This window comes from Aethalodelphis obliquidens, unplaced genomic scaffold (genome assembly GCF_003676395.1).
Source record: "Aethalodelphis obliquidens isolate GAN/ISIS:26980383/991018 unplaced genomic scaffold, ASM367639v1 scaffold3, whole genome shotgun sequence".
Taxonomy (NCBI): Eukaryota; Metazoa; Chordata; class Mammalia; order Artiodactyla; family Delphinidae; genus Aethalodelphis; species Aethalodelphis obliquidens.
In genome coordinates, this window is record NW_020837947.1 from 48936355 (window position 1) to 48961749 (window position 25395).

At 38.9% G+C, this 25395-nt stretch overlaps 1 protein-coding gene across 5 annotated transcripts in view; it reads right to left on the reverse strand.

Moving 5' to 3' along the window:
• The window catches only part of FIG4 (FIG4 phosphoinositide 5-phosphatase), a 129307-nt gene that overhangs the window by 31178 nt on the left and 72734 nt on the right, over positions 1-25395 (reverse strand). For 3 of the 5 annotated variants that reach the window (XM_027088788.1, XM_027088764.1, XM_027088770.1), the window contains exons 16-22: positions 25051-25189; positions 18494-18552; positions 16048-16195; positions 13395-13478; positions 11426-11621; positions 10349-10431; positions 8182-8268 (exon numbers count right to left, since the gene is read on the reverse strand). In XM_027088788.1, coding sequence (XP_026944589.1) covers positions 8182-8268; positions 10349-10431; positions 11426-11621; positions 13395-13478; positions 16048-16195; positions 18494-18552; positions 25051-25189 — 796 coding nt within the window. Of the gene's footprint in view, positions 1-6574; positions 7006-8181; positions 8269-10348; positions 10432-11425; positions 11622-11648; positions 11764-13394; positions 13479-16047; positions 16196-18493; positions 18553-25050; positions 25190-25395 lie in introns of those variants that run through there. The other 2 variants (XM_027088780.1, XM_027088798.1) reach the window with 2 other exon arrangements.

Here is a 25395-nt window from a genome sequence, read left to right on the forward strand (position 1 = left end):
TATTTTAGCCTGTCCTACTAACATAATGTATAAATTAACTAATAAGGACATCAATGGTTTGTCAATTAAGAACATCATGAGAGACCTGCCAAGAACTCTGTTGTTACATCTAAAACTGAAAATACTCTATAGTGAAATAAAAACTTACAAATATTTATCATTTGTCTTGCCGTTTGCTTCAATTTGTTAACACTGACATTTCTCCCTTTTTCTCCCTCACACTTAACTACTGCATGATATTCCTTAAAGAGGTAAAACTACTGAATATCAAATATTATTCATTCATAATTTATTTAATGCTTACTGCATACAAGGTATTATGCTAGGGACTGGGGACCCAAAGGCAGTTAAGCCTTGCCTCAAGTAACTAACAGGTTTTTTTTTAGATTAATTTCAGATTAAAAATACCACATAGTGGGTTTTTCTTTCTTTTTTTTTAACCAAGGACTTTCTATTCCCATAAATTGGGAGGGATGGAAGAAGGGTGATTACAAAATATGAACGCACTTTTAATTTTGAAAACGTAATGTAATTGATTTGCATGGTAGTATTCTTCAAATTTCTTCATAAAACCATAAGGAAAACGAATAATACTACTAAAATGTTAACCACAGAAAATTATGATACATTAAAAGACTATTGATGCCTGTTGGTGGATTTTGAACACAATCAGGACTTGATGGGACGTGTACTTTATTTTTAAAATCATGTGTAAAAGCCCTAAAGGGTCCTGAGTCACACGTAGGATGACAGACCTACATTTAAATATAAAATTAAAATGGTTTTTGTTGTATTTCAACCCAAGTTTTATCTTAACTGGAAAGACTTCTTGCATAAGCTCAGAGAAGACAAGGGCAATGAACACATCATACCTGGGCATACATCATCATCGTGCAAAAGGAAAGGCTGTCAGGAAGGCGCGGTGGCCACTCCAGCTGCCTGAAACCATCCCACTCACCTTCCATACACAGAATTGATGATAATTTGGTAAACTAACAAAATAACAAAAGGTTAAACAGTTACAAAATGTGATTCTTGTATGCAGAGCTAAGAAAACCAATGAGTAATAACCCTCACGTGGCCGTATCAGATATGCAAATCTGTTCCCCCAGGATTAACCTGCTTGCTCATGTAAAAAAAATAAGTCAGTGTTTTATGGGCTAAAAATACATTTAAAACCCTAATAAATTCTTCATCGCTACCAGTAATTGAAGGATTTTTTTTTTCCTTTTAATCAGACCGTGGATCTCAAGAAAATTTAAAAACCATGTATAATAACCTATTTAACTCAGACCCCCATCAGAGAAAGATACAAAATTTAACTTACTTGCTTTTTAAATCAAGAGCAGAAAAAAATCCACAAAATTACTGAATCCCTCTAATCTAAAACCTCTTGAGCCTCAGACAAATCGTCTTGACCTTATTATGGTCACAAACGAACGACCTTAGCTCCCAAATTTACGTTTGTCATGTACTTCCAATCCTGGTAACCAGACCTACTCAACGAAGCTAGAAAACTCCTGCCTCTAACACATTCCTCACATCTAATCCATTACCAAAATTTACCAATCCCTACAGAGTCTGCCTTTACAAAATAAATCCCTTTATTTCAACTGCCAATAGCAAGCAGACTCCAATCACTTTCTTGTCCTGATGTTTCCAACAGATATGCTGTTTCTCTCTCTCCAATCCATTCTCCATGCTATTTCCAGAGTGACCTTTATCACTCCCCTGATTAAAACATGCTTCTAGGACAAGGGTCACTCTCTCTCACTTAGCATCTCTTTCTGATCTTGTTCCTGCCAGTCTGTCTCTCTGGCCTCCTTGCTGACAATCCCCTTGCACTAGACACAGAATTCCATATGGGTCTCCAAAAGCTGTGTGTGGTCTTCACCCTCTGCCCTCTCTGCCTTCTTCAACCGGGCAACTCCATTTTTCCCTTAGAATTTAGCCTGAGGGTCAGCTTGCCCAGGAATCTGTCTGATTTGGATTCTTCTCTGCACCCCCAGAGCCTCCTCTGCTAACACCTTCACAGCACCTCCTACACCTGGAATCACTGACCCCCCCCCATCCCCGGGTCAATGTAAACCCTCAGAGGCAGGGACTATATCTCACTCAACTGTGTATTACTGTACGTATACCTAACCTGGAACATAGTGAACAGTCAATAAATACCTGTCATTTAATTCCTATAATGCCTTACCTAGAAGGTAAGTATACCTTACCTTATAGAAGTGCTAGCTAGGTTCTTGGAAAAAAAGAAAAACCCATATTAAGGGGAGGTACTCAAGTCCTCGTGTGAACCTACAGAATCCCCATAAATGGTATGCTCTGTAGTCACCAAAAACAAATAGTCAATATACTAAATTTTTAAAATATCAAAGTCATTTTAGATACATTAAATTAATTACACAAGTACCTACAATTAAATTTCCATTTATTATTCCTTATATGCTAGAAACCTTTCAGGACAGCCTACTCTGAAAGGTGCAAAAAAGTCACCCTGTTCCATTAAATTTTCTTGTTTTACATAGTATACATAGTGCTATTGTAGACAATATTCAAACAAAGAGGCATTCAACTTTTTTCTGTTTTTCCTTTATCCATCTAACAGCTTTTCATTTTGACTTTCAGTGTAGCTTCCTGCCACCTCCTTCCCTTGGTTAGTCATCCCAGCTCTCAATTCACTGTGAGTAACAAGAGTGTATTTTCCAAGGCCTGCATTTATTTTACCCACTTTGGATACACCACAGAAACCTCTCATCTGTTCCTGACCCCTTTTCTTTGTGACCTCTCTCCTCTCTTTGCCCAGTTATTCTCAACAGGAATCGTTCACACACATTTTCATCCAATCAACAAACATTCATTAAGTGCCTAGATATAAGGAACAGAGTTAAGATTTTTAAGTTATGTGGTTTCAGAAAAGGTGCATTCATAGAAATCCAACCTGTGACTGTTATCCACAGTGAGAAATGCATTTTGCATGGCAAATTGGCACACAACGCTACATTTATGTATAGAAATAAAACTTCATGAAACACGAATTAACCATACTATGTGCCATGCACTGGAGCCTTCTATTGGATTCAGTTCAGTTCTGTTTCATTTTGTTACGTGGAGGCCTACTAAATTAATTTCATGGCCCACTAATGAGTCCAGGATTACAATCTGAAAAGCACTGTCGGAAAATACAGGAAGGAAATTTGTGTTGTGGAGAGATTACTGTATTTAAAAATAAAAAGAGCTAAAAATACCCTGGCAGGGCTGGAGAGAGAACGGCAAAAGAAAAAGAGGGGAAAAGAGAGGAACTAAAAGTAAAAGAAATAGGGAGTAAGGGGAAAGCAGAAAGAGATAATTAGAAAAGTATTTATAAGAAAAGCCGGAGAGGGTTAAAGAGAGAAAAGTAAAGGCCAGAATCAAAGAGAAAGAAAGACTTCTGTGGTAATTTCTGGGGTGAGGGAAGAGGTCACAGCCTAGTTTCCTTGGGCTGAGGAATTGTTGTCACCTACCATCTCCCACCTGTGGAGGGAATTAGCTGATTAATCATTGATCACTGCCTCCCAACTGCTCTAATCCTTAAACCTTAAAAGACTGTACTCCCGGGTGTTTGGGAAAGATAACAAGGCCATTAAGGCAGAAATACTTCTTTAGCCTGCAGCAGAGAAGACAGCACTATCTGCAGAGGACTAGATGAAATCAATGAGGCAGGAGTGGGGGTGGGGAACCCCAGAGAGTGACTTGTATGTAGGGACTCATCACTGAAAACCGTGAAAAGTAACAAAGTTGAGCTAATCATGGCCTAGTGTCAAGCTCACCTCATCGGTGTGAAAAGGTGCCCTAATTCTGTGTCACAGCACGCTCTGATTTGTGAAATGCTTCGCCTAGCAGAAGCCCATGCCCGGGGCATTCCCTCTAAGGTCAGTAAATGCTACTTACTGTGAGATGTACTTAGGGAATAAACTCAACCGTAGGGTCCTAAAACAGTAAACACACTTATTTAGCTCATCCTGCATTGAAAGAATCCTAAATTAGACACATTTTACCCAAACTCTATGTATTACATTTTGAACCACTTCTTAGAGGTAATTTTAAACAAGTGAGACGTGTTCCTAGAATAGGTGAACCATGGAACAGCAGGCACTAATAATAGGCGAGTTCATGTTCTTTTTAACCTACACTGATTGGCACTTGCTGCTTAGTTAAAAACTCCTCAGAACTGGTGGGAGTGTACAATGAGGGCAGGGTGCTCTGGCATGAATACAGCAAATCACCGCTGGGCTACACAGCACCCCACCCGCCCTGGCACAGCGAGTCCTTTCACGCAGGCCCTTCTCATTCTGCATTTGGTCACAGGTGCAAGTGGAAGCAGGACAGAGAAAAAATGCTAAAACCTTGGTGTGCTTACTTTTTTCCTCTATCAGAAGGCACGAGAGGGCAGAGGGCTTATGAGCAGGAAATAGAATAGGGGAAGAACTAAAAAGTGTTCAAGGATGGGTGAGGTGGGTTTCTAGGGATGCTCATGGGGCCCCATGCAGGCTCTGATGGTAATGGGAGGGGTGGGGGGTGAGAGTCAGTACATTTCAACAAACATTTACTGAGCACTCAATTTAGGTACTATTCAGGAGGCAGCAGGGAACACAAAGATGGGCTGCCCTCTAAGAACCTACAACTTACTAGGATGACAGTAACTCTAAATAGCAGTAGCACTGTTCTCATGATGGCTTAAACAACCTCCACATCATGTTATGAGTCAAGCAAAGTATGCTTGCCCAGGAAGCATGTCTACGTTTGGGACAATATGCTGGGTACCAGGAAAAGAGTAAAGGTATGTTCTCTTTAAATATTAAAAACAATTTTCAAGCTCAATGGGGCTGAAACATTATGTCTGCATACAGAGCTGCCTACAAACTAGATCATGTCAGAAGATCAAAATGAGGGTTGTTCACACTAATAACCCAGTATTTTTACCACTGTGGGTATAAGAGCAGCTGGTAACACTAGGCATTTATAGCTTAGTGATGGAAAGCCAGCTCATCTGGGTTTGAATCCTGTTCCTCCACTTGCTAGCTGTTTGACCTTGGGAAAGTTACATAACTTCTCTGTGCTTCAGTTTCCCCATCTGTAAAATGAAGATGATAGTTAAGACCTACTTCCTAGAGTTACTGTGAGAATTGAGTTAATATAGATTAAGGTACATAGCATAGTGCCCATCACACACTGCTCAGGAAATGTTGGCTGATGTCATTTCTCCCTAATCACCACCCATACACCTAGGAAGTGGCATGAATCGAAGGGAGGGTCACACTCACAGAATACAGCTATGAGTGTTTGGGCTGCCGGTGCAGACATTGACTAGTTTGGGGTTTAACATCCGCTTCTAAGAAATGTCCTGCAAGAGCTTGGGTGACCGTGCCCAGCTCCCCATGCAGGTTTCTGCACCTCTGTTTCAGGAGCCCCTAATCCACTGGCTCCTTGCCTATTGTTTACTGTCAATATATTTTACATTGGTTGTTGTATACCTCATATTTAGAAAAGGAGTATTGGTTTGCCTCATAATTTCAAGAAAAACTGGTAAGATTATGAATTGTCCAGAGATGAGTTGATACATATGTATGTATATAAACTTAAAATAAACTTACTATCAATATATTTTAAAAAATACCAGAACCCAAAACATAATAAGATGAGAATTTCCAGGATCTCATATAAATCTAATTTCTCTTGGTTTTGGCATAGCTTTAGAAATTTAAAATTGAAGAGCTGGCATTTTAAGAACCTAGTTACAGTTTCAATTTAAAGCACGCGTGCACACACACCAAAAAACAACACTCTCGGGCAGTTGCCATGACAACATAATGCAGAGCCTACCAAGCTCTTTGTTATCCTGCGAAGATGCTGCACCAAGACACACTCATGTTCGATTCTTTACTAATTAAGTGGAAAACGTTAAAAAAAATCCTAGATTCACATGGTTTTCATCTGTGCTAAGACTCAGAAAAGCAAACACTAAATGTTTTGAGAAAAGGAATTTAAAAGTAACTTAACAGCAAGACCAATTACAGATCAAAGTAGACAGAGTGTGGAAGGAAATGTGGGAACATGTTTTCCTTTTATTTTGTAATGCTATATTCACTTCATCACCTGCTCCTCCTAAGTTGTGCCATACTATTTTAACGGAAGAATCATTTGAATAATTTGGTTAACAGAGTCTCTTACTTTACTAACACATTGAAATACTTTCCTTCTCTGGCCACATATTTATCAGTTCATTTGGGAGCTCATACTTCCATATGCTAATTAGATCTACGAAAGAAAAACTGTCTCTAAGTTAATAGGAGTTCATATGTTTTGTTTTCGTTTTTGTTTTTGTTTTGTGGTACGCGGGCCTTTCACTGTTGTGGCCTCTCCCGTTGCAGAGCGCAGGCTCCGGACACGCAGGCTCAGCGGCCATGGCTCACGGGCCCAGCCGCTCCACGGCATGTGGGATCCTCCCGGACCGGGGCACGAACCCGTGTCCCCTGCATCGGCAGGCGGACTCTCAACCACTGTGCCACCAGGGAAGCCCGTTCATATGTTTTTTAAAAAAGAGAAAAAAAAATAGTGAAGGGGAGAGAAAGAAGGGATAAATAGCCCTTTTGGAGGCTGTGATATAACAGTCTTGGTTTTCCTTCCCCTCTCTGATTAGCCATCTCTGTCTCTCTCTCCTCAGCGTTAAACTCAGATCCCCTCAAGACTCAGCTGTAGACCTTTTCTCACTCTGTTATTCTCTTTTCCTAAGTGGTGTCATCTTTAACCAGAGGCTTTAATTATCACCAACATGCATTCACATTCCCAGAGGCTCTTTTCTGAGTTCCAGATCAGTTGATTCAACTGCCTCCTAAACATGGCCACTTTGATCCCCCTTGAAAGGCAAACAAGGTTCCTCCTACGGTGCTCCTTACCTTGATAAATGGCAGCTGTCCATGGTCCTAACACAGGTCCGAATAGGTATTCAATACCTATTTGCTAAATGAATGAAGGAATCAAACCTATTGTTTCCAAAAAACCTAACGGCCATCCTAGGTAAGGCCTTTTCCCCATACCCAACTATTTCATTATCCAGTCTATTTCACTTTTTAATATTTCCTAGATTCATCCCATTTCCAAAATCCTCCCAGCCACTATTCTCTAAGGCACCAGTCTTTGCCTGGATCACTATAGTAGCCTCTTAACAATTAGTAACACGCAGATGTAGTACATGGAGAAGTCAGGCAGTCAGTATCTATCAAATAATTTATTAAACAAACTGATAAAGTTGTACCAAGAAAAGGGAAGAGAACATTTACTAAATGTCCACTCTGTGCCAGATACTGATCTAGATGCCTTGCATATCCTACCTCATTTAATCACCACAGTGACCCCTTTTTATAGAGGAAACTCAGCTGATCATATGGCATCAGGAGCCACTCCTGGTCACAACCTTTGCTTTGTTTGGTCCCAACAAGCAGAGAACAATGACAAATAGGAAGAAGAAAGGGACAATGGTGATGATCACAACGTACTGAGGACGTATTCCAGACACTGATCTCAGCACTTTGCACGCATGATTTCATTTCAGCCTCACCATCCTCCTATGAAGCAGGTGCTACCATTAACCCATTTTGCAGATAAAGAAACTGAGCCCCACAGGACTTAAGTTACTTGCTCAAGGTAAAAAAAAAAAAAAAGAAGTCGCAGAGTGTTAAGTCAGGATATGAACCTAGTTCTATTTATTTAAGAATTTACTAAACTCCAAGTTATTCACTAAACAGCAAGTTAACAGAACTGGTGAAGATATAGAGTTAGAAAAGACAAACCACTCCTGCCCTCAAGGGTCTTGCACTGAATTTGAGGAGCCTGCCTCCAGGGTCAGAGCTGTTTTTTCATCCCACTGCTATCCACTGGAGAGCAGTTTCTGGAGGAAAATCCCCACCAACTCCAGTCCCACCTCCAAAGGCAAGGCAAGGCTCCCAACCTTTTCCCCATCCCCACAGCTACCCAGTTTTCCTCGGATACGGTATTACACCAGGAGGAGACGCTTTAGTGCTTGTACTAATTTGGGGACAAGACAATGTCTTTCTCATAAAGTCTTAAAAGCACCCCGAATGGCATGAATACAAAGATTTTTTTTTTTTTTTTTTACAGGTCTAATCTAGTACTTACAATTTTATAACTCCATCTGGGCACCTGGAACAGAACTGCTGGCTGCTCTTGTCTTGTTTATGTTGACTCTGCCCCAGCTGCACAAATCTACAAATTATAACAGATACAAAGCTAAAGAACTACCTGCCACAAATTCAGTAGATGGCACAAAATGATATGGGCCTTCAAACGACAGTTATATGCTTATGTCAGAAAAGCACGCAAGAGTACCCTATGTGACACGAGAGTCGATTTATAAATGACTGCCTGATGTTAGAGTGGGTTTATGAGAAGTAAAGGAGGAATGGGTTAAAATGTAAGTCATAACCATGGACATAGGAATGAAACAAAACGTGTACTTCGTTGCATCCCGTTTACTCAAACGTGATACAGAACTTGAGCCAAAATGTTCCTGAAGCCGGGGAGATGATCTTGTAAGGCCTCGCATATCTAAGGGTGACAGCAGCAGGAAGCATGGGGAAACGTGAGGCAGTGGCAGGGACGGGGATGTCTGCAGTGAGACAAACAACAAGGAAATGCCGAATCGGGCTAGGGACCCATCTCCTGGAGCAACAATGCTGTAAGCACCCAGGGCATGGAGTTGGTTTCCTCAGGACCACAGGAATCCCCAGGTATACATACGCCAGCCGCTCGGAAGAGTACTTTCATCTGAGCCGGAGGGGACTAAGGCGACCACCTGCTGAGCACCACTGTCCCCCCCGGCCATCCCCCTCAGAGAAGCCTCCAACGACACTAATCCAGACTTGCAGCTAAGGCCAAAGGGACTCGCCCCAGGCCAGCTCGGCAAGGTAAGAGGATGCCTGGCAATGGGCCACTGATACTTCTCAAGTGTACCCATCTGAAGTGTGGCCTGGGCTACATGCACTCATCTTCCCCTCAGGGATGCAGTTTGTAGTTTTTATGAGGTTTTTTTAAAAGTCAGGAAAAGTGCTGAAGAAACTACCAATTATTCAATCAGTACAGCACTATGAAAAACTTTTAAATTAGATTACTCTTATCCAAACTTTTATCTTCAGCAAGTGAACAGCCTTGACATGTACACTTATGCTCTCTGCAATAAAGTCATATTACTCAGTCACTAACCCCAGATAAATCATTCTTCCAGATCATGCTGCTTATGAAGGCCCACTTCAACTAACTCCTAAAGAGTTGAGCTACGGAGTGTGACAGCTGTATGAATGTCACTGCATGTCTGTGTATCCAGGAGTGAGGAGGGTGTGGCTGAGTTCTGAACGACTCAACTGGCTTCCAGTAAGACAGTGATGCACAGTCATACCAGTGCTTCTGTAGTCAAGAAATGCCATACATTTTTATATTTCACATATTCCACAGCAGATCTTACTAGTTTGAAGCAGAGAGCTGAAAATATCCAGTTCAATGGATTCTGCAAAACAAATACCCTCCTTAAAAAAGACCTGGAGGTTAGTGCTCATTTATATTACAGTTTACATAAGCCAAACTTAGATGAAGTGGGTACATGTTCACTTGCAATAATTAAGTCTTCTTAACGCATACATTAGGTTGAGGGGGCGTTTACAGTGGTCTCGTCAGGGTTTTAAGGATTTCTAGGCGAGGAGTTCTTTTGAGAATCTGATAACTATGAATCTTTGCAAGCGCACACAGACACACAAAATTATATATGTGATTTCAGGGAATACCTTTTGGCAGATCGCCACCTTTTAGCCAGGTCTTCCCAATAAAGGTCGATAACATTCTGCATTGGTGCCCCTACATCACTGCTTCCTTCTCCCTCCTCAGCCTCCACTCCCACCAGCAGCTCTCCACCCCAACCCCGAGCTGAAGGGAATACAAGGTCCTCAGCTATCTGTATCCCAAGTTCATTCTGTAAGAAGGTACTTGATCTTGAGGATTTGTTAATGCAGGAATGTATTTAAACTTCAGTTTGCAGCTTATGGGCAGTGAAAATACATGTAAGCATCATAAATTTTTATCACTGAGGGGCCCTGAGAGTCTCAGGCAGTAAGTAGGCCTTTTAACTCCAAATATAAATTGTTTCAGAATTTGACCTAAATGCTACTATTTTATTCCAAGTGGAATTCATTTCCTTCTGTATTGTTGACTATTTTCAATTTTTAAACGTTACACTAGATATAAGGTATTTTATTACATTTGCATTTGTCCTTAATCTCTCATGAAAATACTTTACCTTAAATAAATGGAGAGATCTTCTTCTGAGAGGCCATCTGAGAGGTTGATTCCATACACCTCTTTCATGGGCTGGACCACATTCTGGGGTCAAAAGAAAAGGGAACCAGGAAGAAGTTTTAGACATCTAGAATCTTAATAATTTCCAAAGATGAAGAAAATGAACCTGTGAATTTCCCCAAAAAGGCAATCACAATGTTTCTTCAACCTGGTTCATTAAATTTCTCAGTTAATGGTTTTTTAAAATCTGACTTCATTTTCACTAAAATAGTTTATTTTAGGGTAAAAAACTATTAGGTAATTACTAATTGCTTTTGTATAGTGCAGAAGTTGGCAAACATTTTCTGTAAAGGGCCAGACAGTAAATATTTTAGGTTCTTTGGGTCATACTGTCTCTGCCATAACTACTCAACTCTGTTGCTGTTATAGGGCAAGAGCAGCCATAGACAATATATAAACAAATAGGTATGGCTGGTTGTAAATAAAACTTTATTTACAAAAACAGGCAGCAGGATGTTTTGGCCAATAGGTTGTCGTTTGCCAACCTCAACCCATGGCAACGCGTCTAGCTTTAATGACTTTTGGCCATTTCTAGAAAGCAAATTTCCCAAAAGCTAAATTTGGTTCTTCTGTGGTTTACTTGCCTTTTGTTTCCCCTCAATTTATTGGTAATGTCAAATTGAACAGGATGAACTTCCCACTGGGGTTATGCAAAGATTGTGAGGCCTAGATTCAAACCCTGCATTCCAACTATGTGCTGAGCAAGGGAATAAACGGATGGGCTAATGTACCAAAGTAATAAGTGGATGGGCTGCTCAAAGAGGGACAGGATTCTCTTAAGAATTCTGAAGTGACAAGAAATTTACTGTTACACATGGAAGCAAAAACACCAGTTTCAGAAACCATTTTCAGTAATGTCTTTGTCAAATGTATTCATCTCTGCAGTGCCTGCAACACTGTGCATTAGAAAGGTATGAGTGAGGTAATGTGACTTTTTCTTGCTCTCAGCCTTTTAACTGAAAGTGGGATTTTGGAGATGAGCCTCATGCCGGACTGCACACTCTCCTCGGCCCCTGACCTCCGTCACTTTGGCACTGTCGCCCGTGTCAGTCATCTTCACTGGCGTGGAGCGCTGGGACACGGAGCCCTCCTCCTCCCGGTCGGTCCCGGAGTCGTCCTCAGAGCTGCTGGACACGGCCTCCTCGCTGGGCGGCGGTGGGGCACTGGCGGCCGTTTTCCGCTGTAACACAGCTTCTTCTCTGTTGCTCTTGTTTCTTTAAAAAGATGAATACGGATGTGAACCATCTGTAAACCGAACCCTCAACGCTTACTGTGTATCGCTGTGTCCCAAAGCCTTAGTCCTGGTGAAGCATAAGAAAATGACCGTGAGGAGCCAGCTTCTGGATTCAAGTTGTGCTAAAGGGAAAAGTTTAATATTTTATCATGTACGTGCTGACCTTATATGAATTTAAGCTTTGTTATAAATTCAGAAAATAAACAAGTATGTGCTTGTAGTGTGCAGAAAAATCTTTTCTCCACTTGGCTACTGTGTCTTCCTTTGGTAAGTGAAATCAGTATTTTCAAAATTTATAATACCATAATAGAAGACTATTATGTTTGAGATATTAGTAAAATTACCTACAATTTGTAGAAGCTTCAAGAAAGGGTCGATAGCCAAATCCATGTATATTTCTGTCCCTCCTATGAATTTTTAGCAATCACAGTGGCAGCTGATTACTTGTACCAAAGTAATGAGCAAATGATGAATATAAACTAAGATTTTAAATTGTTTTATTACTAAATAACTATATTTTCTGAACATTGCTTCTAATAATAGGGAGTAGATGGGGGGAAAAACATAGAAAAAGCCCACACTTATTTACTTCTATTTTAGTGCCAAATTTGAGAGTAGTAAGAATGTTGTTTTAATTCAGAAAACATTTTATGGTAATATTTTTGGTGTTTATGAAAAATATTTAATATATTTAATATTTTACTCTTACTTTAAAAAATTTTCTGCAAGGGACTTAAAATACCATAATATTCTGCATTTTCTAGTAAAGAAACATGCAATACTATCTAACCACGGGTTAGATATTACAGAAAATAAATTCATTTCTGACTTTCTGCAACTAAAAATTAAAGTTGATACATTTCAGTACTATACACTAATAGAGCTGATCATTTACATATTTGTCCCAGGAACTCCTTAAATTCTAAATGTCCTGAGGATGTTAACCTTCTTTTAAATTCCTCTTAGCATCTGGTCCAGGGCTTAACATGCAGCTATTTAAGGCCACATATTTAAGCCACATAAATGGTGTATCTGGAAAACAGTAATATATATCTCATTGTATAAATCACACGTAGCTAGAATCCAATTAGGCCCCTGTACACACTCCCAAATACAATTAGGACTCAGAATCTACAGGCTGGCCAGGGTTTCTGCCCAGGGCCTAGGAGAAATCTTATCACTGGGATTATTCAGGTCAGTGGCAGTAACAGAGATTCTTACGCTAGAACACATTTCATTCCAGTCTCAAAGCATAAAGACTGTAAACGTGGTTTGTTCTCTTCCTCATATTATTGCATATAATAACAGTCATCCCCAAAACAATGTTACAGTAATACACAGAAAATCTATTAAGTCCTCTGAGCATTTGCTTTAATGTTGCCTCAGGATGCCAACGAAAATAAATACAACTAATATAAATTTTTACCTAAGTATTTTATGTTGTGGGAAACAGGATACTGAGTTATTAAAGGACATACATAATATCTGCTACCTGCCTTTATGCCATCTGTGAAACTCCTGATTTAAAATAGTAAAATGCATCGTGTTGCTGGAATTCCCGTGAATTATACTTTCAGTGTCTAACGCTTTTTAATGATTCCAGTGCTATAAAAAAGCTACCTGTATAGATGCAGTGAATGGACTGCTCCAAACTATGTGACTTGAAGTTATTAGTTTTTGGTGGAAATTATATTGTAAGCGCTATATTATTTTACATGAATCTTTAAAATTTCATTCTATATGCAAATCTTACCCCAATACTGATTTTCCGGTTTCATCTGGCTTACGCACTGTAAACGGACTTGGATCAATGCCAAAAGTCTTAGGCATGAAGTCACTGAAGAAAGGGGAAAAAAATTCCATGTGAATCACTGTCCATCCAGAGGACTGTCTACTTGCATCTCAATTCACATTCTTACACGATTCCTTCTTAGCCCTAGGAGGTATATATATTCTAAGCCAAATAATCAGGGGAGTTTAGGTAATCTGGGCCATAAAACCCCATGAACTAATGGTACTCAGTAACTTCAATGTTAGCAGTCCTCACTGTGAATTTTCTCTGATTAAGAAACCCAATAGTTTTGAATTTAAGATTTTGTTTACTGGAGGAGAGTTGGTATCTGAATTACTGCTAAGATGCATACCCTCTGGTTGTATATCACGAATTCGTTTTCGGGTAAAATTAAACTCATAAAACCAATGGCAAGACACTTAGCTGCTCAGTTTTATGGACAATGTTTTTATTACACAATACCACCTAAGGAGGCGGACATGATGATCAAAAACGCAGTGGTATGAATTGAAGTATCAACACCTACCTCATTAGGCTGGGGTTAATTCATTAAAACACTGTTGGAACACTTTAAATAGAAACTGTTAATTTACCACTTACTGAGATAAGCTGAAGCTACTTCCTCACGATACAGGGCCTACTTTACTATTACCGCTGAAGCCCTTTAACAGATGCCAAAAAGGCAACAGTTGCATGATTTATGCAGATAAGACTCATAACTTCTGGCAAGGATACTTCTCCAAGTGTGTGATTCAATATTACATTTTTTGAAGGAAAAGAAAGTAATATTGAATCTGACTCAAAATGCCTACTTAACAGTTTGAAAATGTTGTTTTCAAAATGCAAGTGGTTTAATTTTTCTTTCTTTCTTCTTGAACATACACAGTCCATCTTCATTATTTGTGGATGCCATATTTGAGAATCTGCTTACTCACTAAAATTTATTTGTAATCCCAAAGGCAACACTCAGAGCTTTTGTGATCACTCGCAGACAAGCGCATGTGCAGCGCAGTGAAAAATTAGAGTAACCCAACGTTCACATTCCCAACCAAGGGAGAACAAGGTGACACTCTGCCTTCTTGCTTTAGCTCTCATACTGAAAACAAGTGTCCTTTTCACAGTCTATTTAGTGCCATGTTTTTCACATTTTTGTGCTTTTTGGAGATTTCACTGTCTAAAATGGCCCCCATGCATAGTGCGGAAGTTGCTTGGTGTTTCTAAGCAGAAGAAAGTTGTATGTTTTAGAGAAAATACAACAGTTAGAGAAGCTTCATTCAGGCATGAGTTATAGTGCTGTTGGTTGTGAGATCAACGTTAATGAATTGACAATATATATTATACAAGGTATCTTTAACAGAAGCATACAAAATAAGATTACGTACTGATTGGTTGAGGAAAATGTTATGACCAGATGTTTTCAGGAAACTAACCCTGTATTTCTCCTAAGAGCAGTGGTTCAGTGTTCTCTAACTCAGTATTTGTAGGAACTTTATAGAGCATTAACTGCTGCCAATAAATAAAATCGATTGTATATCTGTACATACACATATAAGTAATATCATTCACCTTTTGCTGAGTTGAAAAATGACAATAACCTTACAGTTACAACTGCTAAACTTTAACAAGGTAACTGAAAATGAAGCAGGTGAAAATTCCAAACTTTCTATCTGAAACTGAAGCAAAATGTAGAGTGATTTCTAGGAAACAAACCATGGAATATGTTTCCACATGTACCATGTTAAGTTTAGGCATACATATATCACATTTGAAGTAAATGAAAAATACAAAATGTAAGTACAAAAATGTAAACTTTAGTATAAAACATAATGATCAAAAACTGATTTTGTTTGCCTAATTTTCTTAATCTAGTACCATCATCTTCCTAAAAGGCTCCGCCAAACTCGAAAAGAGACAGAAAAATGAAGTATGTTCAAAGGTGGAGAGATGTCTACAAACCATGTCATATGAGTTATGAAAGAAAGAAGGATATTTACCCTGAAAAAAATTAATATTGCTTTCTCAAATATCTAGAGGGCTATCACACAGAAGAGGAACTAGACTTGTCCTGTGCCTAATAAAAACAGTAATATAATAAGAGTCACCATTTATTGGTAACCCACCTGTGCCAGGTACTACGTTAGGCACTTGGTGCACGTGTGTCTGTGTGATACACACCCCTCTCTATATGAAGTGAAGAAACAGACTCACATAAGTTGGATAATTTTCTCCAGGTCACACAGGTAGGCAATGGCTGGTCTAAGATTCACATTCCGGCCTTTCTAATACCAAAGACTATGCCTTTTGTCCACTAATTTATGCTGGCTCTCAATTTCTAAGTTCAACTTAACAAGATGAGTTTATTCCAAATGAAAAATTAGGACCGAAGGGAGGCAGATTTCAACTTATCTAAGGAAGAATTTAACTCCAGTTGTCTAACTGTAGAAGGACAGCCCCCTGAGTAGCGGGCTCCCAATCGCAGAAGGAATTCAGAGGCTGGACAACCACCTGCTAGCAGGCTTACAGAACAGATTCCGAGTAAAGTAAGATATAGCTGTACAAACTAGGAAAACTATAGCTCCCCAATTCTTCCAGTTTCAGAGAACTCACAACATACCGTGCTGAACTCGTCATAGCCAAGCAAAAGGTGTCATCAAAGCTACTCAGCTCGTATGGTCGAAAAAATTCGTTGTGGATGTCAATCTCCTCTTCGTATTTGTGAAACTTCTTCACTATCAACTTCTTTAAGTTCGCAGCACAGATAACTAAGAGAGATACTGCCTGTTACTCTTAAAGCCTTTAGATTACATCTCTCAAATATTTCTGTAATATCAACTGTGTTCACAGAGAGCAGAGCACACTGAGCAAGTTCAGCTCCTGCCTCTGGCACTTTCACACTTGGAAGAGGAACAACATATGTGCACAGAATATATACTGCAAAGCTGAGCGTGACAAACTCTAAGGAGGTGGGGACCTCTGGAAGGGGGGTAGGAGTGGGGAATTATTTTAGAAATCCAATTATTCAGTTCTTTAAATTCCTTTTTGCTCTTAAATAAATACCCTCTGCCTTCTAGATAAAAATTATGCAATTTCACTAAATTTTCCTTTATATTTCAAATCCTATTTACGGGCCATATTAGGCTGTTGAAGTCCTATCCTTTTTCCCAGAACAACCAAATCTTAGCAATGTGAGTTATGATTTTGCCCAGAATTTCAAGGTAACAAATACTTTTTAGAAGTTAATTAATAATTTATTAAGAACCGAAAGTCATTTGCAACCTTTTTTACTTTATGGCCTTCACCACCCAAAGTTGGGATGGTCAACCATGACTAGATGGAGTCCTCAACTGGAATGTTCCAGATTGGCAATAGATCTTAATATCCTTTCACAACTGGGAAAACTGGCTTGCCCGTGGTCAGGGGAATCAGTAACAGAATCAAGAATAAACTCTATTGCAAACTGGTCAATTATTTAATTTGGGAACAAATTATATTCTTTTAATATAAAAATTTTCCTGCCTTTCTGACAAATTAATAGATAATTTAAACTTCAGTGACTAAAATGTACTTTTATACCCACATCTGTACTTTTTTTCACTGCTTAGATAGAGGAAAAGTTTTTATTTCTCCTTGTGAATGGGTCTTCACTTCCTCCCCATTCCCCCCAAATATCTAGACATACATCAAGTACTAATTTTAAATGATGAACTAATATATTATATACACTAAACATTTGAGGGACATACCTAATAACTGTAAGATACAATATAACGTATCAGGCTACTTAGATAAAAGTATAACACAATCTCTGCCCTTAACTGATTCACTTTGTTATAAAGCAGAAACTAACACACCATTGTAAAGCAATTATACTCCAATAAAGATGTAAAAAAAAAAATTAGAACTTCCCAACTATAAATGCTTGCAATTTGGGGAGGCAATTCAAAATTTTAATTAATTCATTAATTAATTCTATTTACTGTTTTCCTCCTGAAAGATCAGAGGAAATTCTGTGGCCCGGAGTTATAATCTTGAGTGCGTTCCCTCTGAGGAGTTCACTCCTCTCCTCTGTGAGGCTGGAGGAAGGTTTTAGGAGGCAGATTAGGAGCTCCTCAGAGCGTGACAGTGATGAATGGTACACAGAGCGCGTGTAAGGAACTCCAGATGCAGTTGGTGGCTCCTCTGTCGGGTATACAACCTCCAAAATGATCTTTATATTAAATTTCTACCTTTTGAACAAATTTACCTTTTGGTATAAATGTTTCTGTACTAGGTTTGAATCCTGATTGAAAGTAAAATGCTATCCTCTGATGGAAAAAAAAAAAAGAAAAGCTAAGATGTTGTACCCCAATGTTCACTGCAGCACTATTTACAATAGCCAGGACATGGAAGTGACCTAAATGTCCATCAACAGAGGAATGGATAAAGAAGATGGGGTACATAGATACAATGGAATATTACTCAGCCATAAAAAGAACAAATGCCATTTGCAGCAGCATGGATGGACCTAGAGACTGTCATACTGAATGAAATAAGTCAGACACAGAAAGACAAATACCATATGATATCACTTATATGTGGAATTTTAAAAAAAAGGTACACATGAACTTATTTACAAAACAGAAGTAGAGTCACAGATGTAGAAAACAAACTTGTGGTTACCAGGGGAGTAGGGGGGAGGGATAAATTGGGAGATTAGGAGTGACATATACACACTACTATATATAAAATAGATAACTGCTATATAGCACAGGGAACTCTACTCAATTCTCTGTAATGGCCTATATGGGGAAAGAATCTTAAAAAAAAAAGAGCAGATGTATATTTAACTGATTCACTTGCTGTACACCTGAAACTAACACATTATAAATCAACTATACTCCAATAAAAATTTTTTTTAAAAAAGCTAAGATGTTACAATCTCCTATCTATTGTAACAGCGAGTAGTCACTCATTTCTTTCTAATAAAATATTATATGCAAAGAATTGAATGCATCAAGCTCATTTAAGAATAATTCCAAAACATATTAGTATAAAAACTAAAAGAGAAACAGTATACCTACCTTCATCATAAGGCAGTGGTAAATGTTTTATTACCTCTGGTGTCCACCAGTAAGTATAACTATTAAAAAAAAAAAAAAAAGAGATAAGATGGCCCAAATGTAAATGTAGATTTTCTACAATTCGCTGGATAAAAGGGTGTATGGTCTAGAGTAAGATGCTTTTAAAAACACGGCTGTGAAGCTTTTGGCACAGTAGGTCTTCAACATGTTCTTTCCTTTCCCAACCCCTTCTTGTTTCAACTACATCACAGATCTACAAAAATGCCATGTACACGTCTGAGAGTCAAGGTGCTGTGACGTTACCTACTTTTAGCTAAAAATGATTCGGGTACACTAAGCCAGACTCTATGAGCTGCTGTTGACTGTGCCTGCTTTATTACCCTGCCCCCCGGTGAGCAGCGGGACTGTGACCCAAGTCCTACAAGTAGGATTCTCCTGCGCGTAGTTATCTCAGAGTTAGATTACTTTTTCTACTCTGCTCTATGTGTCTGGGTCTGTGTATATGGTTAAACAGTTCAGCAAAATCATTAAGTAAATGGATAAGCCTAAAGAACAAATTTCCTTAAAAAGTAGTATAGCCCCTGTTAATCTTGAACTGTAAACATTCACTACTTGATTATAGAGGCCAGTCAGAGTAAGGCTGGGAATTTCAGTCATCTGGAGGTCTGCTAGAAAACTCAGAGAATCTGAAAGGATCCTGAACTGCCTTTTCTCTGAACACTGAATTTAATTTTAAATCAAATTCTGATGAGATGGATATTTATGAGGAAAATGCTATATCAAAGCTAATGAGAGCTAGGAAGGGGAATGATGTAAAATGGGATATCAAATTTAAAAAAAAAACAGATTTTCAAAAGATTCAGAGAAAAGAGCCTACAGCCAAAAATGCTAAAAGATCATTTAAAATAAATGAAAGGCTTTCTAAAAATAAAATGTTGACATTACGACCTGGAATAACCCCAATTATGATGAATGGGGAGTATTTAAAGGAAATAGGCAATGTAGAGAACTCTCCTAGAGATGGCAAGCAGATACATGACCAAGGATGATCAACAAAAGAGCCGGGGAGCCTAGTGACCTGTGGGGGTAAGGTGGGTAGTACTATGATAACAGCAAAGACTCCTAAAGTTTTGCCTTGAGACTGAAGTTATGCTTTAGAGCAGCGCTTCTCAAAATCAGTGTACACACAAAAATCACTTGGAGATCCTGTGAAAAGGCAGATTCTGATTCAGTAGGTGGGGCCTGAGAATCTTCATTTATGACAAGCTCCCAGTGATGCCAAAGGGGCTGGTCCTTAGACTACTTTTTGAATAGCAAGGCTTTAAAAGCATGAAAAGAACAGAAAAGGGATAAGTCTGCTGCTTACAGAGAATTCATTCAGTCTTTCAACATTTATTAAGCACCTACTGTGTATCAAGTACTGCTCTATATGTTAGAAATGCCATGTTGAAAATAATGACAGAGAGTATAGAGCTACTTAATTCCAGTATTGTTTCCATCTTCACCAGGCATAGTAAGTTTCATGCTGGAAAGAGAAATACACAAGATAAGAGGGAACTGTGCATAGCCTAAGAGGTGGAAGGAAGCAGTAGAACCTCTCTAAGAGCACTCAAGTGTCCTGGTACAGTTGAGATCAATAATCTTTTAAGAAACAGTGAAGAACAGAACTGACAATGGGAATGGGCAAATGCAGTCTTGATGTTCAAAAGTGAGAGGGTGAAAGATTCCAAAAACTGTACAGCGGTAAGTGTGATGTCAGTGCAGGCGAGATAATGAAACAAATATTTACTGGAGACATACTGTGAGTAACCTAAAAAGATGACCAGTGGCTTCTATGAATCCACATCTATTCACAAAAACAAGCCACACCAGGCTATTCAGACTATCGGATCAGGGGAATGAAAAAGACATGGATGTGTGTGTGTGTGTCAGAGAGAGAGAGAGAGAATTCGCACTTGAGCAAGAGAATGTATCTGCTTGCATTAAGTAATTTCCTAAAAAATGGTGCACACGATGAGCTTACTTAGGAAAAAGAAGTAAACATTATGAAGAACGTGTTTTAACTCAGAATGTACCATGTGGAGAAAAAGAATTAAGAGGATCATCTTAATTAGTGCTTTTTTTTAGTATTAGTGCTTTGAGACCAGGCCATAATTTTTTTTTTTAATATTACTAGACTGTATCTCCCTAAGCAAGATAAAGCAACTTAACAATACTTTTTTAAAAGTCCAACTCTGGGACTTCCCTGATGGCCCAGTGGTTAAGCCTCCATGCTTCCAGTGCAGGGGGCACAGGTTCAATCCCTGGTCAGGGAACTAAGATCTTACATACTGCACGGTGAGGCATAAACAAACAAACAAATAAATAATAAAGGTCCAACTCTTCTGAGTGGGTCTCAAGCAAAGAAGCCCAAAGAAATACCTGCCCTGGGGAAGCTGGGCTGAGATGGATGAACGAGGAGGGCATCTAAGAGGACTGAACCCAGGACTGGGGGACCTTCACCACCCGACCCACCAGGCACTTTCACCCAGAGGAAGAGCACCTGCACTGGGACAGAAATCTGCTTTGGGACCAGGTATCAGAGGACAGGAGAGTGCAGGTTGGTGCCACTTCCTCCTTTGCATAAATACCTAGTAAGTCAGCTTCTTTTCTCTTTTTTAGTCCCCAGTATTAAGAGTGTTCAATTCCACTGGCTCACATAGAAAGGTTAGGAAGATCTTAAAAGACTCTTTAATTCCCCTAGTAAACTTGGGAGCCCTCTGAAATAATATATATGGACTTGAGCAAAGCCAAGTTGATATTGATACATGTGAACAATACAGAGAAATGTGAGCAGGATGACAGGACAGTCAAGCGTTGACAGCATAGTAAGTTACAGCTGTCTAAATGATTCCAACCAAACATCACAAAACAATGTTAAGGTGGAAGGAGTTGTGCGATGGTATCCCACAGGGCTCTGCCATCTACCCTACTCTATTCAAGGACTTACCCTACGTCATCAAGGACTTGTAGGATCAAGATGGCCAGCTGATTAATTCTGAAGAAGCTACAAAACTCGAGGAAAGAGTTAATAAAAAGGATATATATTTACATACTTTTTTTGGAAGCAGGCAAAGCATATACAAGCATGACAAGATGGCACAGATAAGGCGTGGCAGTAGGACATGTTAAAAAGACTTGGGAGTCCCAATGGATAGGAAGCCCAAGGAATTAACATTACAATGGCATTACTGAAAATAGTTAATGTAATCTTACACTTAATGATTAAAAAATAGATTATCCAGGACAAGGGGAATAATGGTACCAATGGTCCCATAACAGCTGGCACAAATCGGACCAAACTCTGACTACTATTGGACCCAGGTCTGGATACCAGAGTTTAAAAAGAGCACTGACATCGGCTGGAATACAGAAGAGCACCTTCCGAATGCTAAACAGACTTAGAACTACAGTATAGGAGAAACAGCTAAGAAAGTGGAGCCATTTTTAACCTGGAGAAGAAGAGATTTTGAGAACATGTGAACTTGTCTTCATCTATTTAAGAGACTATCAAGTGGATGAGGAAATTGTGTTCTCAAGGTCTCAGGGGTTGAACTAAGATTACTAGGTAAAGTTATAGAGAAGCAGATATCGGCATGATATGAGGAAGAATCATGTAAGTGAACTGTCCGAAAACAACTACCTCTCAACCAGACATGCCCCTGTTGACAAACCAGGGCCAGACAAGCATAGTCTGGGAATACACAGAGGGAACTCACATATCAGACAGAGAATAGAGCCAGGAAACCTCCCAACTCTGAGTCAATGAGATAATTAATGCTTAAAGTCTAAAAATATCTTGGTGACATTATCAACACTCATTCAATAAATGGCATCTGAGATGATATATGACATATTAACCTATTTCAGAACAAAGCTTCAATCAGTGGTTTTGAACAGATCAATAAACATGGGGTTTTGAGTCACAAAAGTAGTTACCTCAAGAGGATTGGTTTGGACAAACTTTAGGCAGAGCTAGGTTTATTCCCCCTTCCCTTATTATTCAATAAAAATGTTGTTTCAGAATAAATCATTGGTAAACACAGTATAAAATACATGATGGTCACCAAGTCTGGAAACACAAGCGAATACATAATAAAGTGTTCATTGATATTATGTTATAATAAGTGATAAAATATTATCTAAGTTTCTAGATTTTATGGCCATCCTATATGATTTTTAATAAATGTTACAACTAGGGAATGTAATCCCTTTAAAAAATAATAACAATACAAACACCTGTTGGACTTACTATGTGCTAAGGATTTATATGATCTCATCTGATTCTCAGAAAAACCTACACATCAGACACTACCATTATCTCTATTTTGCTGATGTGGAAACTGAGAACTGGACCTTGCCTCTGGTCACACAGGTATTAACCGCAGGCAGTCTCTCCAGAACCTGGCTGCTTCAGGACTGTGTTGATTGTGTGTCAGACCCAGTACTACGTACTTCCCGCCCATTTTCTCATTTAATCCTCAAAATGACCTGTGAGGTGTGTATGGTCGTCTTCATTTTACAGTTGGGAAAACAAGTTTTCCAGATGTTTAGAAAACAAGTTTTCCAGATGTAACACACTTGCAGAAATTCCAACTCAGCTCTACCCTGACGTCCATGCTCCTGTCTGGTTACTGCCTCTGGCTAAACTGTTCATTCCTTCTGAGAATTATAATACTGATTTAACTGTCATCAAAATAACTGGTATAAAGTCCAAAATAAAGCCCTGAAATTTATCTGACAGTCTTTATAAGTACTGTGGATGAGGAGTATCAATTGTTGATGCCAAAAACCAATTTTTGGAATTTTGACATTCTAGAGAAAAAAACCCAAACAAACCAGGAGACCAAGTCAACTGTGAGAGACATAGTATCTACTTTGATAAAAGTTTATTTTCAGTGAGAGACTTCTAGCTGATCCTTGCTGTACCATCTAACCAGCTGAATAATCTCAGTCAAGACACATCCTCTCTGCACTTCAGTTTCCTTTTTTTTTTTTTAATGGGAATGTAACATCAGCTTCCTTTTATTCCCACAAATAAGCGCCAACACTGCAAGTGGTTACTCAAGGTAAGCAAGTGGTTTTAACTTTCGCTCGTAATTTACTAGCTAATTTCAGCAACAGAAAATCGAGTTTTGTTTGTTCCCAAGTTGTATCTTAAGAGCTTCAATACTTTAAGTTAATATAAAGTTTTAGAAAGTCAGCCACATTTACCCATAGTCAGCTGCATCAACAAAGCTAAATATAGGTATTTACACTTATCTCTCATCAAATAAACGTAATTAGCTCCAGATTTTTTGTCAGCAAAAATTCAAAGCAATCATTTATTAATCTTAAATGTAGTGGAAAAACCAGAACTGCTTCATTTATAGGGAAAGTAAGCTCAAGTATTAAGCTGGCTATTCCAATAATATATGTACTTAAAAGTACAAAGCTGAGAAACATATAAACTCTGACATTTCCTTAATATTTTAAATATTCCTGAAGTATCACAGAATTTGGTAACAGCTGTAACATCAGCACTTGCTAATTCATCAGTTGTTTGTGGTCTGTCCACACAATTAGCCCAGACTGGCAATGACCCCTGTAGTGCTCGAGAGGCATCTCTGCACAAAATAAGGACTATATCACACCGATCTTGTGAGAGGAAAGCAAGCGTTAGGAGCAAACCTGACATCACAGGCCTTTGAGCAGAAGGTACCAGGCTCCAGCCTCGTATGTGAAAAATGCTGCCCATTATTAGTACATGACTCTTCAATTAAAAATGTTAGAGTCCTCTATTAAATCCTCACAATGACTTTGTGATGTGTGTCCTGTCATTTACTTTTTGTACATGAGGAAAATGAGGCTTAGAGAGATGAAATAACTAGTTCAAGGTCACACCACTGCAGAGACTCCAATTCTACCTGACCCTGAGGCCTGGGCTACAGGGCGTCCTGTCAAAACACCTCAGGGAAACAGTTCATTTCTTTGGGGACTATTACTACCAATTTAACTGTCATCAAAATAACCGATACTGGTGAATGACTCTAGAAAGCTCAGAGTGAGCAGTAAGGGTGGTGGGAGTGGTATCAGCCCCTAGCGCCACCGCTCTAGTTTCCTGTCCTCCCTAGTGTCACCAAGAGTTCCTTGTGCTTCTTGGAGGAAAGACAGTTGGAATTCCAAAGTGAGGATGTCTAAGATTGACTCCTGAAATGTTGAGTTCTTTATCATTCCACATTTGTGGGAACCAGTCAAAAATGATGTTAATGGTTTGCTCGAGTGTAGCTTCAAATTACATTCAATGGTTAAGTTCTGAAACTTTGTATCTTATGGAAAATGCCAAACAACTGCATTTGTTAATGATGATTTCCCAAACCTACTATCAGGACATCAACAATACTAAATTCCTCATGGCAAACATGTAGCAAGACTGACTACTTTAGCCTATACGACCATTTCTCAAAAAGAAAACTATCTCACATTCATAATAACATCAAATCTGAGTTTACATAGTAGACTAGGAAAAAAAAAAATACCTTCTTCTTGTTGGTAAAAGTCTCATGGTATTTTTATGATGCAAATAAAAATCTGTCGGGAGTTCCCAGAGATGAGGTTTCCCTTCAGTGGGATGGAAAACTCCCAGGAAGAGATTAATGGAATCTTGTCTATCGGCATCTAAAAAGCAAAAATATGTATTTCAGGAAATCCATTACTGACATAAACAACTCGGGAATGTTCTCTTAGGAGGATAATGGTACAACTGTGATTTCATAGAACATACCTCTGAAAATAATAGCATTTATACTTCAAAAGTCACACACATACACAAAATCTAAAACAGCCAAGATTTTGAGAATTAAAATCTTGCTTCACAATGTTTC